Raw genomic sequence first — 14665 nt, 5'->3', positions numbered from 1 at the left:
ATTGTTAATATCGAAGGGACGCTGCGGTGGAGCAATTGCCTGCAGACAAAGCAAGGCTAACCCCACCTGTAGCATTCAACACCTCAACCTCAACCTGATGAGATCGAATAATGCAGCGCGACAGCATGTCATTACGTGGAGTACTTGCAAATAAGTCGAAGATCGTGCGTGTATAAAGTCTCAGGAACGCTGCTTAGTGCATTGCATTCAAAGCACTTATACGATGTTTAATGATCATTTCTGCCTGGAAGTATTTTGCAGGGCAAGCACGTGGCATTTCTTCATAGCCGAAATGTGCACATGTCATCATTCTGAAATATCCACGCAATATTTCATTGGTGCAACGTCTAATGCCTTAAGTCGAAGACAACTGATCTGAAAACTCCAGGTCAGTTTTAGTTATCAATTCTAGCCGCCAGTAAGCTTCGCCCTTGACTTCCAGGCCACTCACTCCTACGCTGTCTACATCGTACTCGTACTGTGTTTCTGAGAAAATAGCGCCAACCTTTCTTAGGAGCTCCGTTAGTCCGGAGGCTGTGTAACATGAATCGAGAGCAAAATATTTGAGCGTGCTTTCGCGCAAATTGAGTAACTTGAGCCCTCGAGAGATGGCGCCGGCATAAAGTGTTGTCACGCTCGATCGGTTCCTCCTCAGCCACCGGATACGACGAGTGTTTTCTATCGAGCGGAACATTTCCACTAAAGCCTACATTTCCGCACGACACCCCGGGGACTTCTTTTGGCGCACAAGTCCGTGAGAAAGAGAGAGAGAGAGGGAGGAGAAAGATCCTCTATCAAGTTATGTTGGCTGCCGAATAACGCATTGTGCATTGTGCTTTTACTTATTTTTCCTCAGGACCGAAACGTGAACAACAAATTTGTGCGTCTATGTAGAACTAGCCTATACAAAGGCAAAGAGAGAAAAACTCACTGTGAGCTTTAACGTTCATTCACTGGTTCAGTAACGTGTGAAAAAAAAAGTCAGCTGAGTAGAGGAAATGTCGCTTTTTGTTACATCAGTGATGAACTTCTATTTAAAGAGTCCATTTCTGTTACCTGCGTCACAAGGCCCGTGGTGTGAACGTTGCCGAAGCTGCCGTCTGGTTGCTGCAGCCTGGCCACAGGCCTGAGTGCGTCGTAGACAGTCGTCGAACGTTCGCCAAGTTCGTTATCGCTCAAGCAGGCCGCAGCGAGAACGTTGACGGCAAGGGAGTCCATGACTGCAGCTGTAATCCCGACAACACACATATGCTCTTTCACCACGAAGCCTGCTATGAAACATAACTCTAAAATAATATTAGCAACCAAAGCCATGTGTGTGCAGAGAGAGTTAAAAAAATGAGCCTGGTTTTGTGAGCAAACCACGGCAAGTTTGGAATTCTTTCGGGTTGCCTTATTACAACGTGCTTTTGGTGAATGGACTGAAGATATCAGCGAAAATGCGGAGGCCGGGTGCACGCAAATTTTTGTTCCGGACAGCAGCGCACGGTGTTTCCGTGGCTTCGCTGTCGCCTCACTGCCTGCTGCTATCGGCAAGCGCGCGAACACCCACGGATGCCGAGCTCCACATACATGGTACGGGCATCTGTGAATCCTACTTAAGAAACGGCGGAACTTCGAGACAGCAGTGTCCTCCGATTGTTTGCGATAAGAATTAATGTTTTTTCTTTTTTTTGAGCAAGCACAGCATTGAATGCTGTTAAGTGTGAAAAGATATTTTGGAATTTGGGTAGCTTCAGCGCCAGTGCGTGTTCGCAGAGGCGTCCACTATTAATCCACGCCGTTGGTGTCTCCTTAGTGTCTCCCTAGTGTCCACGAGTGTCTCCCTAGTAGACCTTCACGGAACCACGGCAAGTCTAAGCGAGGGAGTGTCTGACCGCTGCAGTTTGGCCTCCGTCGCGTGAAGTGAAAAGAACGGGCGAAAAGACGTTGGCACCTGGGTTGTGAGTGGCCAGCTCCTGGACGTTGGCCATTGCTTCGTCCATGAGCTTGCGGCCGCGGTCGCCGAGCGAGCAGAGGGCCAGCAGCTGCATCGCCTCCGAGAACCGATTCCGGGGAACCGGGTCGCTCGACTTCTTCCGCAGGAGTACGCCCAGGTTCCGGCCCCGGGGGTCCCGGATGGGCTGGCAGGACGCCGACAGCGCGAGCACGTGCAGCGCCAGCTGTCCTTTCTCCGCCGTCCTGGCCATCGACGAGAGGCAGACGAGAGTGGTTGCAGCCAGTCTCACCTGCTCTCACTGCGCTGCCCCCGATGAATGGGGTGCAGCCACTGGCTGCCAAGTGTGGTTTATCACGATAAGGCTTCGACTTATGCTTGTTAATAAGACAGAGGGCTTTAGCAGAGCCAAACACTAGCAATTTTTAAAAATGGGCTTTTTAAAAGAACTAGGTTTGTGGTTTGGGCTTGTTGGTCTGGTTACGTGATTAGGGGATGCTGCGCGGAATGAAGAGGACGGACAAAAGGGCAGACAGAACGGCGCTGTCCTGTCTGCATTTTTGTTCGTCCTCGTCGTTCCGCGCTGCATCCCCTAATCTTGTGAAAGAACACAGGGGCCAAATTGAGGTTGACCTGCATCGATAGATTACCGCGTTCTAATGACAATGACTCTACTTTCAATGAGAACGTAAGTTTTACGGGCTAGAAAAGTTCAAAAAATGAAACGCAGGTGTCGCCAGCAATGGCCACTTTCACAAGCAAACTGCCTGCGTCAACGCAGTTTTTTGTTGTTTTTTTGGTGCAGGTCCAAGAGGCTCGGCAACACCGCCATTCAAATCTTAACGGCGAACACATAGTCCTCTTCGATGTAGGCGTCATGGGTTTGAATCGACTGGTGGGAAAACTTTTAAATTTGGGAAACATCAGCGCGCACAGAGTTGCATGTCACTAGGCGCCTATGAAGGGAATTCATGACCAGTTAAAAGCACAAAAATTGACAAGGAAGTATGCAGGAATGCACCTAAACTGCGCTGTGAAATATCGGTCGCTGTATGGGGTGATTGAAGAAATGCACCATAGGAGGGCAGGCCAGGAAAATAAAATGAAAACAATGCAGGCCAAACGCCGATTTTTCTCTTGTCCACCGTTGTAAAGGTTGTTTTCTTCAACACTGCGAACGAACTGGCCCTACTTTCTATTCCAATATTAAGCAGGGCGTCCCAGCTAATGTTAGCCAAGGGTTTAAAAAGAACGCTTAATAAAACACGTTGCGGGGCTAGTTGGTGATGCCTTGTTTGCAGGCTCTCACTGCATTCGTTCTAAATTAAAGTTCCAAAGGAAACTGGTGCCAAAAATGAAAAAAAAAACTGCTCTCCTAGGGCACGATTCAGTGTCTCTAACCCAGAGCACTGATGACTTAAAAAAAAACACACTTGATGCTGTAAAAACAGTGCTCGTCAGGCATGTACGGGTGGTTTGGGTTCTAATTAAAAGTATTTAACTGAGTGCAACTGCGCTGTCTTCTTTATTTTGAGACTGAGAACACCAACAATGAAGTGACAGGCTAGTCCCAGGATAAAAGCAAGGAAAGAAAATAACAGGGGAACAAAATGAAATAGGCGTTTTTTTATCGCCTCATGATTGCGTTCGGTCTAAATAGGCTAGGAAGAGAATTAACGTTTCCCTTTTGAGGCTAATAGGCTTATCTCACTGTAGCAATTTAAAAAGTACATTCTCCAGATTATTTTACCTGAAAGCTTGGGCCCTCTCTGTACGTGGCTGTTAACTAATACGGAAGCCTTGACTTTATAATCCAAACGGGGTGCGTTTAGAGCATTTTGCAATCAGAAGTTTGTCTCGCAACGTATTACATTGCTTGGACAAGAGTATTCAACATTTTCGAATTGTATTTGGACTTGTTTTTCGTGCTAAACGTGTGTGGATTTTTTGGCATTCTCAGTGTGCTACGTCTTCTGGTTTCGCTCCGTAAAATTCCTTGAGCTGTGCGTTGACACTTTTGCCACGTAATGCGCTAATGGACGTTTATGCGAACAATTCAACTCAGTCTCTTCTATCTACAATCAGCATGGTTGCTTTACGGAAGCCACTGCGCTGAAATAAAAGTAACACTGCAGTTACAAACAAAAACGAGAGTTTGGTTTATCGTGTGAATAATGCTAAGAGAGAACAGAAATCGGAAATTTTACGAACTTTGAAGTCATAAAAAAAAGTGGTGAACTACGAGAATTTTGAAACCTTTCAATTTTGTTCTTGGTCTTAGCATTCAAGGTGCAAAAAAAAAAAGAAAACTGCGCACACTTTATTTTAATGAAATAATCCATTCACGCTCAGAATAAAAGATGCTTAAAGTATTCCTCTTTAAACATCTTAAAAACAATTTATTAATCGAATTGATTTCTGCTCCAAAGATATCATTCTTTCTGGAAGATGATGCTCAAAAAGTCTTAAATTTCAAATGGCTTCAGGCGATTCTGCAGCCGCAGACACCCACGTGCCGTTTCTGGAGAGAGATTGTTTGTATGAGCTAAGTGTCCCGCCCACGGGTCTGTGTTTGAACCTATGTCCTATAAAGGTTTTCGTGGAGTGTGCAGAACGCTGATCACTCACTCCTGCATAACGCGATGAGAAGTTATTGCGCACGATCTGACTAGGAACAGCTGCGCCCACACAGGTGCATGATTCAAGCGCGTTCCCAGCCATCGCCAGCCACCGAAGAGCGATAGCAAGCAAGCCGGAGTTGGCGAAGCGTCGTCGGTTGTTTGGCGCCGTCTATAAATTCACTCTCTAATGGACTCTGCCAAATCACGCGTTGGCGGCGAGCGCAGGACCCTTGCGTCAACCAGTGACGCAACCTGCGTACGTTGGTAGTTGGACGAGTAGCTGGTGCTGCAGCTCTCGCACGTGCAGCAGGGCTTCGGCCGAGCAGCGGTCGAAGAAGGCGGGATCGACCAAAGCCAGCGCCAGCGTCCTCTGGTGCGCCTCGCCTGGAGCGGCCGTGTCCTTGTACTGGTGGCACGGGTGCGCCTTCAGCCAGGAGCGCGCGCGGCCCAGAGCTTCTTCCTCCGTCGCCAGGGCCCCCTGCGGGTCCGGCGGCCCGTCTGAAGAGCCGCGCCCGGTCACTCACGCGGAAAACGCCACCATCAGTCTACAAAGAGGCTCAAGCTGCAAAAACGATTGTGCCAGGCGCGTATCCCCGGCAGAGGAAACAAGGAGTATTCCGGGAATCCTCATAATGAGATCAATACCCAAGTCTGGCGACATCGTTGTCTCCGAAACGACATAACAAAGCCGAATCAAAGCTAGTGAACGAGCAACAACGTTGCTAACTTCCAGCTTTACGCGCAAGACAGTTAACCTTCTGGTTGGTCACGTGACCCTTCACTTTTCTGCACAGTGTACAGGTGGTGGTGGTCACCTTGCTTTTTTCTGTTCGTCAGCCCCATTTGCTCAAAGAGGGGAACCCAGAGCAAGGAAAAAATAATCGCCTAATTTCCTGCGCTTCTTGCGGCGACATAATGTAGGACTAGTGTTTTTAATAACATTAATCGCTTTTGCAAAGAAGCGGTGGTTACTTTAAGGAGCATTTTCTCTCCGCAATTTCTATGACACATTTGACTTTAGATTATACTTAACCTGGAAAGCAACATACAAAAGGAAAGTAATATTAAACTTCACTTGAGATATAATTGTATAAAAAATTAATCGAAAAGCTTAGGCATACGGCTCGCTGCAGCGAATCATGAATGTTACGCTCGTTGTTGTTGCGAAATTTATAGCTAAACGGCTCGAAATTGGAGTATTACGTGGCTGAAGTAAAAACTATCACCACATTTCTTTTCTGATCCTTATCCTAGAGATGACTCGCTTGCAATAAGAGCATTCTTTTTCCTCTTGGGCAAAGTTTAATTCCCGCGACCTCAAAAGAGCTGATGTTCCTCTTTCGAAAATTGGGGCTCTTGTAGCCCTAACTCCTCCCGTTGCGCCTTTGCGGAAAGGCTATACCATAAGGGCGGTGATATCTGCACTATTGCATTGAGGTGAAGGAGGAGAAGGTCACAAGAAAAGGAAAGACGTGGTAATGCTCTCACTCTCAGAAGACCCCTTAACCACCGCCGGTAAGAAGGAATGAAGGGGCAATAAATGCAGATACACGTTGAAAAAAAAAGCTACAAAGTTGCATCAGAGCAGGAAGTAGATGGCTTTCTACATAAAGAAAGGAAAAGTGCAGGGCGGAAGCGTTGCTTGATAGTTTTGAATCCAATTTTTGAAGGGTTAAAATGAGAAAATAGTTTCCACGCGACTGCGCGTGACGGGTTTCACAACCCCCCGCGCTCCAGGCGAGCCACGTAACGACCAGCACAACAGGCACGCAGGAAAGTACTTCCTCCTTCCGTGCGAGCCGTCAGCCGTCCACTAAACGCTACCGCAACCTAACACCGGTGGTTGCGAGTTCTCAAGAGCACTGGAGCGCTGGGGAAAGAGGGAGCGGCTTCCAAGAAGATTTCGTTGAGAAGCCGAAGGCTGAGAGCGAAGCCCCCTCCGCTTTTATTTTCCCGCCATGACCTAGCATCTGCAGGGCACTTTCGCCGATACGGTACACAATAAGATGGCGCTTTGTTGCTATGTTGGGACTCCGATACCTGTCCACTGATTTGAACACATTGTTGCTGGAAAACACTCATTAAAGGACAATAAGGAAATTTATATTCAATGCGGGGCTGCATGCTTCCGCATGATTCTTCCCTTTTTTCTTACGTCCAAAGGCACACTGGTTTTGAACAAAAGGGAGAGGAAAAAATCTAAGTTTAAATGCACCTTTTCTGCTTTATTGCGTACGTCACCAAAAATGGCGTTGCAGTTCTTAGGTCCGTCCTCTAGCTTCTATTTAGTGTCTGAGCACGCGGACAGGACAGGTGGGCTTACGGCCTTTATTGCGCTTCCTCTTTCGGAACGGACGGGTTTTACCACATCTTATCTCATGAGAATATTTTATGTGAGAATATCCAAAGATACCGTTTTTCATGGAATAATATCCTTTGGAATGATTCCGCTTTTACACGGCACACTTTTTAAAAAAATTATCGATCACGATAAGAGCTGCGCAGCAGCTTTTTTTTCGAGGGAACACCTCCAGAAATATCTGTTGAAACAAACAGAATTGAACTGAATTGAAAGTGACCCGGTCTTGCTTTTCACAGCATGCTATTCGCAGTGTCAAACACGAGGTCTTCCTTGGGCATATTGACCAAAATTTAGACGCTGACGGCAACCGGCCTGCCTAGTGCTAGCGCGCCAAAAAAAGGGTGGTTTTCCGCTCTCCACTTTGCCACCCGCTACGCGTCGCCTGGGACTCTGTCTTCGTGTTCCCTCTCCCACTTGCATTTACCGCTCCTCTTAAAGCGGAGGGAGGATTTTCCTCGCTCCACTTTGCCACCTGCCAGCCGTGGTAGAAGCTCGCTCATGCAGCTGAGGGACCTTCTCTGGGTCGCAATTACGGATTTTCGGTCTCATCTGCTCGCCTTTCAGAATGTTATCCAGGTTGGCCTTGGAGTGAGCGCTGTCAGAGAGCGATGGAGGAGGTGTTTAATTGTTTATTGGACCTAAAAGGCACAAGGCATTGTAGAGGACAGGGGATAATTGAATAAGTGCAGAAATGAAAAAAAGACTGAAATTACACGTAGATAAACGTCAGGAATACGAATGCACTACACGGATGCAAAAAAACTTATAACACGAAGAAAGCAACACAAATACCTAATATGAAGAATTAGGAAAAATCGAAATGCAAGTAAACTGTATGGACAGAAAAATGCAAATATGGATAGAAAAGTTTAAGGAAAGCCGAAACTGCGGTGCGAAAATGGCAACGATAGTAATGGGGACTAGTGCGGCTGGCAGGTGGCTCCACTACTGGCATGTTTCTGGCGACAATAAATGAGCGTAATGAATGGTGCTTTGGTGAGATATATGGCCTCTGAGCACATGGTAAACACGTGGAGATATGAATGGAATCGGCCTTATAAGTCGTGTTTTGAGCAGGTCATTGTGATACCAAATTCTGTGAAAGAGTATGTGGCGAGGCCGTTTTCGGCAGATTGCAAGGAGAGGAAGATTACGAATAGATTTCATGTCAGTTACCTTAACAGACCAATGATAGTTAGGGAAAATAAAGCGGGCTGATCGACTGGGTACAGATTCTAGGTTATTTATTAGTGTGAAGTTACCTAGGTACCCGGCGGATGAAGCGTATTCCAAGTTAGTTCAAACGTGTGTAATATATAACTGCTTGTGACGTGTTGGTAGGCCATGGAAAAAATTTTTCTTAGATAACCAAGTGTGGAGAAGCGTGGTGCTTTTGGTATTATCTATGTAGAGCGCGGCATCCGTACTAATGTGTTAGTAACGTTTATGGTAACGCATTTCAATTTTTTTGATGTTTCTAGCAAACGAGTGTGAAGAAGATAACCGGGACGGAGTGATCGGTTGCACAAAACTATTGGGGATTCGCCTTTAGAAATATTAAGTTCTACTTACCATGGCTTGGTCCATAGAGCAACGTTAGCAAGGTCAGATTGAAGAATGGAATCATCGCGGTCATTAGTTATTTAGAGGCCTGCAATGCATTCCTCACCAAACGGAGACTGAGATTTTTTACATTTTTTGTGTTATCGAATGCGCGATTTATACAGGAATCCTGTAGCATTATTCACGCGTAAACATGCTTGGCGTAGTGTACCAAGAACACGCTTAAACTATAGGCATATCACATTGTTTCTGAATTTATTGATATTGCAATGAACAATGATTGCCATAAGTTTACTCATAATTTCCATCTCAAGTAGAAAAAAAAAGTTCCTTTTCCAGTTTTCTTCCTAGACAGCCCATGTCATCACAATTCCCCTATTACTTCTTTTCTCTTTGGAGTATTCTTTAAAGAACGCAAACTTTCAACACTACTGAGCGCTATTTTCAGAAAGAAATAAACATAAGCCGTCAACTTTCGCTTCAAAGCTTCTGGTGTTCGCAGCAACGTTAGCGGCCCCCGAAGTCCCGGCTTGGCTTCCTCAACGCTCTACAAGGCTGTCCCTAAGGTCCACAGTTTAACATTTGCAAACTGGGAACCCAAGCGTAAAATCGGTGACAATGAAGCGCGGCAACTATGGCGTTCATAACTATTGAGAGCGTCATTTTCACTCTTCACTGGTGCGTGTCGTCCCGCCTTCCTGGGTATAACAAGCAGTCACCATAACAGAACTTTCTGACGCCGCTCAACCCAATCGGTGCGCGAGCACTACGGAAAACGCAGATTTTTGTGCGTGCAAGGTGTCTTCTTTTTTTAGTAGACAAAAGTTCATGAATTGAAGCGGACTGCACCGTGGCGTTCACTTTAAGATCATATTTTGTTATTTCGTCCCCTTCCTTGTCCTCTTCCTGCAGAGGAGCCGGTGTTCGTTCCAACAATAACAGCTAGTTTGGAGAGTAGAAGTGCTTTCTTTATGCTATACACCAAACACTTATCGGCTGGCGCTCAACTGCAGCGAAAGGTCAGAAGCACAGCACTTGCACCGCAGGCGCGGCTGTCCCTAACGCCCAATTTCTTGGGAGCAAGAGAGGGAGAAAGGCGTTGTATCTCTATCCTTTAAGGGAGACGGGAATGAGGCGACTCCCTTCGTGGCTTATTGTAATAGAAAGAGTCGATCTATGGCCTTACGTCTACGGAATAATACGCGAGAAGCACGGGGTGGCTGCACTGTGGGTAAAAAAAAAAACGAAACTAAATGTTGCCTCCTTTATCATCTGTCTAAGATAATTTGACTTTAAATTTGAAGAACAGATTTTCCCGCAGGAAAGTTGTTCTTAAAGCCCTTGGTCAAGCTAGGCTCCCGCAAGAAGCATGCAGTGGTAACCAGAGAGTATCACCGGTTAAAGCAATACATTACTTGTAGCCATAACCTGTCTGAAGATATAGAGACGTGGAAGATAGACTGCATGCATTCTCGCTGTATGAAGCAACCACAGTATCTTGTTTCACTGCGTAAGGAGTATGAGTGCCATTAGGCGGAAATGCTGGCGTGCGTCTCTGCGTGGCCGAAGATTGGAGCCTCCGGCGCCTGCAGCGAACCGAGTGCATGAGCCGCGCACCGAGAGAGGCGAGAAGGCAAATCTGCATCCGCGGAGGCGAAGAGAGGGAAAGCGGCACCGAAAGCGAGCGCGCGTCATCAGCTGATCCAACGCGGCGCACCAAGTGTAGGGAGATGTGTGTAATGCAGCAAATGACGAAGCACAAAACAAATACTATAGAGCGCCATAACGCCGGCCAAAGTAAAGAGAAATTAATTGGAGAAACTTTCAGGCAATAGGGCGCGGAAAAAGGGAAAGCATCACTTGGAAAAGCAACATTATAGAGGCGAATTCTGCCTACGCAGTTCACCGCATCAGACCATGTGAGCGTTTGTGAAGTTTCCTGTTTAGTTACATTCACGACCTTATTAATATTTAGCAGATAACTAGCATATGTTTGTACGAAGTATGCGGCCGAGATGCGCAAATGGCTCAAATGTTTCGATAACTCGGTGCCTCTTTGCACACCATGAACATTAAAATCACTCTTTAAACATCCAGCAATATGTTCTGTAGATGAAAGTGCTCAGTCGCTACCTCTTTAGAGACATTACCACGTTATGTTTTTTAAACCTAGGTTTTGTTTTTATCTCTTAACGCTCACGAAAGCGTTTTTCAAGCAGTATAAGTACATACCACAAAAAAAGCAACATGTGCCACAGTACAAGTAAATGCGTTGGTGTTGGGTTTCAGCAAACTGAACAAGAAAACTATGCATGTTTTAGCGGAGCACTTTGTCAGAAGGAAGTGGGAAGCCATGTATCTTCGCAACGTTAACAGTTGTTTAACTACAGACACAGAAACAACAAACTGAGCACGGTAGCTTCTTCCTGCAAGTGGTGCTAGGGAAATACATAATATCGCTCGAGAGATCACTCTTTTTCTACCTTTTTTGCGTTAGTGGTTAGAAAATGGGTTGCTGGCTTTGCAGTGTAGCCTTTGTTCCGCAGCGTTTTCTCCCTTTGACGTGCATTCTTTCGGGTTCACTATAAGAGGAATGACTTATGGTGCCCAGTGTGCGCTATGTTTCTGTCAAGATAATAGTAAAATAATTATTTTTCTTGTTATTTATTGAAGCATGGATGCTTAAAACTGAAGCACATAAGTCAATGCCACATGAAATTTCAAGCCTTGGGGAAGACACTGCTGCAGTTCTGTTTCAGTGGTTGAGTCGAGGCGTATGATCTGCCTCTGCCATGTGGAAGTTTTTGAAAATTCTCATTCGCTCCTTGAGTACCGAATTTATGCACAATCGTTGAAACAAGCATGCGAGACAAAAATATGCTCGGTTTTTAATGGACATAGCCTCAATTTTTTTTATTGGACTGGACGTGTCGATAAATTTTGGGCGCGTCTCCCTAATGCTTTCAATGTAATGCGCCTAAATTGGGTTTTATCAGCACGCGACCGCAGGGGACGACTGACTGTTTACGCGTTCGAGTCTTGAGCCGATATGACTGGGTTATTTTGAAGCTTACTGTGTCCGTCTCGTTATAAGTATTAAGAACATTTTTTTTATTCGTATGCACATTTGCGTGATTATTCACGATTGGTTAGCAACCTACTCCAACCACGTATAAGTGTCATTTGGAAACATTTTAAACTTTTGTACAAACGAAAACAGCAGGAGTATTTGCGCCCCTAGCTGGCGGTTCTCCTCTTGTTTAGGGACATTCACTTTACATTCTTGCGAAAAATAAACTGCCCAGCGGGAGTATAAAAGTCATGAGGAGCCTCGAAGAACGCCATGGTTATTTGCGCTTGCGAGACTAGCCGTCAAGTAAAAACGTGAGCTAATATCTAAGTGCTCGTCAATGGTGCACTAAGATCGTGGTGCGCAGTAAATAGCCCGCATTTTGATATCACGAAAAAAAGAACATAACGTGCGCCAGGTTAAATGGCGTCTGCGAACTGAAAAAGATACCGAACAGAGTTCACTTCTTTATTTGGTGTTCATAGTACGTCTTTGTGTAGCGCATTTTCGAGCTCTGTTGATTGCTTTCCCTTTAAAAAGCCTACATAAAGGTTTGTGGTTACGTCTTTTAATAATAAAAATCACCAGTAAAGAAAACTAGTCAAGGTATTTTGAAAATGCAAGCAGCTTTGAGCTCCCCTGTTTCTCCTTCCACGTGCGTTTTGTGCGTGCGCTGTAGCCGCTAGAAGCAATTTAGAAAAAATACTTGGGAGCTTACTAACAACAGAGAAATTAGGAGTGCTTAGCAATGCATTACTTAATTATGAGAGAACGCTGATTGTAGGTTACGCGTGACAAATTAATGTAGATTGAGCGAGTACATCTAAAACTCGGATCGAGTTAATCTCTAATTAGAGAGGCTATTTTTTTTGATACCCATTGCTTTACTGGAGTTTTACACTGCGACATGTACGAAAACAAGATTCTTTGGCTAAGAAAGCATACGTGGTGGTAGTCACCCATAACAAAGCGCATCGTCTCTTGGTCTTCCTCGGAAGAGCGAACCCTACCTTTACGAGAGGTCTTGCGATAGTTATCGATGTGCAGCCCCGCCAGCTCGGCTCGAAGCACTCAAGCGATACTCATGACCCTTCACTGCAAGGATTCCTATCACTGAAGTGGCATCCTATCAGTGACGGAGAGGAGACGCTCTAGCCCAACTAGTCGACATTCAGTACACGAAGAGCAGCAAAGACGTCTCCTGCGACCATTCAACTAGTTTGCCGTGATGGGTGACCTATCAGTGGGAAATGAATGTTCAGTGATGAGTGGACGGGACTCGCTCGCCGAATATTGCTGCTTAAAAACAAAAACAACGTTCTGTCTTAGTTTTTGCAGGAACGCGCGGCACTTGGCTGGTCTGTTTGGGTGGTTTCTGGTTTCTGGTGTCAAAGTGCTGAGAGGTGTTCTTAGTAAGCTTCTGTTTGTCTATATTACTGTTGTCCGCGTAACGAAAAGTTACTAGCTTTGTAGGCATATAGTGCTCTGCGATTTCCTGCAAGTTAGCAGTATGTTTGCCACTGGTTTCGGATAACGATTTAGCGAGGAAATGGTTGAGTGGCTCAGAGTAATTCAAATAAGTCGGGTGCCTGAAATGCTGTTGTTCCTCGCACAGTATTGGCTTTTCCTACAAGTGATCAGCACTGGTGGAGGTTTACTCAACTTACATTTTGCTAAGTACAGTTCGCCAGCGAATGTTGCAAACGTGAAACATGGAAACATAGAAACATGGAAACATAGAAGTCACCGATTTGTAATCGCATGGAGATGAACCGTGGTGACGGTGGTGGTGGTATTGTTTAGGTATATTTTGATTTCAACAGAAACTCGTACCCTCACGATGTGGTATTCACACAACCGCTGGCGTACAGCACATACAGTAGAATGCAAATAACTTTTTTTCTGCCGCACAGCGAGCGCTCTTAGTTAAAAAATGGTGCCTAGAAAAATTCCGAAAACAAGCATTCCACGTGTCTCATAGTTAAACCGAAGATGCTTAGTTTTGTCATTGCAAATGTTCAGTTTGTCAATGCAGTCCTGGCATTTTCATTTGTAATGATACTTTTTGTTTTAATGCTGCCTTTATTAATGATACAGAAAGACTAAGCGTTGCAGTTCATTACAAATATTTGTAGACTTGGTTCAAGTATAGCCAACAGTTTTAACGTAGGTCGGCTATAACTAAAATGGACGTTATTCGATTTCCGATGATGATGACGGAGGGCAGCTTCGGCCATAGAGCGCCAAGTCGCAAGGGGGGGTTGGGGGTGGAAGGTTCAAATACTCAAAGACCCAGTTTACAAGCATTTTACCCAAGATAAGCCGAGCACCAGAGCACCAGGTCAAGGGAAAGCTTGTACCCGTTTATCATCGGAAGGTACCCGGCGGCCCTGGGGATCGAACCCCGCACCTCTCGCATGCGACGTGGATGCTCAAACCACTAGGACACCGGCGCAGTTGTATTAGATTTCCGCCTTCGTCCTGAACTGTAGAGCGTCTTGCCTGAATAACGGTTTTTTCAGTGCTAAAATTAAAAACTGAAGCTCGTCCTCGTCTGTCTCTTTTCGTCCCAGTTTGAAATCGCGCTGTATTACTCAATAAACTCCTCCAGTGCGCCTCTACTATCCTTCCTCCACTTTAATTAATTACGCCGGCCGAGCTTTCAAAATAAACGGGTGATTGTATTTTGCATTCTTTCTGAATTGCGCGGGCCTTTGTGCATCTGAATGGTCACGCAACTGCTGTGACGGGAAGTGCGACCTTTGTCAGAAGTTTATAGCCAAGTGGGGCTTGCTTCTCGGCCACGTCATGTGGTTCGTTATGCCTCCCCGGCGTTCCAAATCTCTTGAAGGTAAGAGGGCGGTTTAGTATATGGCATTAACGTCTCAAAGCGAATTGATCTATGAGTGACGCTGTAGTGGAGGGCTCCGGATCAATTTCGACCACCTGGGGTTCTTTATGTGTGCACTGACATCGCACAGCACACGGGCGTCTATGCGTTTCGCCTCCATCGAAACGCGGCCGCCGTGGCCAGGATCGAACCCGCGTCCTCGGGCTCAGAAGTCGAGCGCCCTAATCACGGAGCCACCACGACAGGGCGAAGGAAAGACGGA

The 14665-nt window shown here is 45.8% G+C and overlaps 1 protein-coding gene across 2 annotated transcripts in view; it reads right to left on the bottom strand.

The window, feature by feature from the left end:
- LOC144114189 (uncharacterized protein CG3556) overlaps positions 1-14665 on the bottom strand; it is a 100967-nt gene that overhangs the window by 62581 nt on the left and 23721 nt on the right. Inside the window, exons 2-4 of one of the 2 annotated variants that reach the window (XM_077647767.1) lie at positions 4818-5055; positions 1937-2181; positions 1057-1226 (exon numbers count right to left, since the gene is read on the bottom strand). In XM_077647767.1, coding sequence (XP_077503893.1) covers positions 1057-1226; positions 1937-2181; positions 4818-5055 — 653 coding nt within the window. The remainder of the gene's footprint in view (positions 1-1056; positions 1227-1936; positions 2182-4817; positions 5056-14665) is intronic. The other variant, XM_077647768.1, reaches the window with a different exon arrangement.

The sequence above is a fragment of the Amblyomma americanum genome, chromosome 1 (assembly GCF_052857255.1).
Source record: "Amblyomma americanum isolate KBUSLIRL-KWMA chromosome 1, ASM5285725v1, whole genome shotgun sequence".
NCBI lineage: Eukaryota > Metazoa > Arthropoda > Arachnida > Ixodida > Ixodidae > Amblyomma > Amblyomma americanum.
Note: the sequence above shows the minus strand (reverse complement) of the source record. Positions and strands in the feature narration are given on the sequence as shown.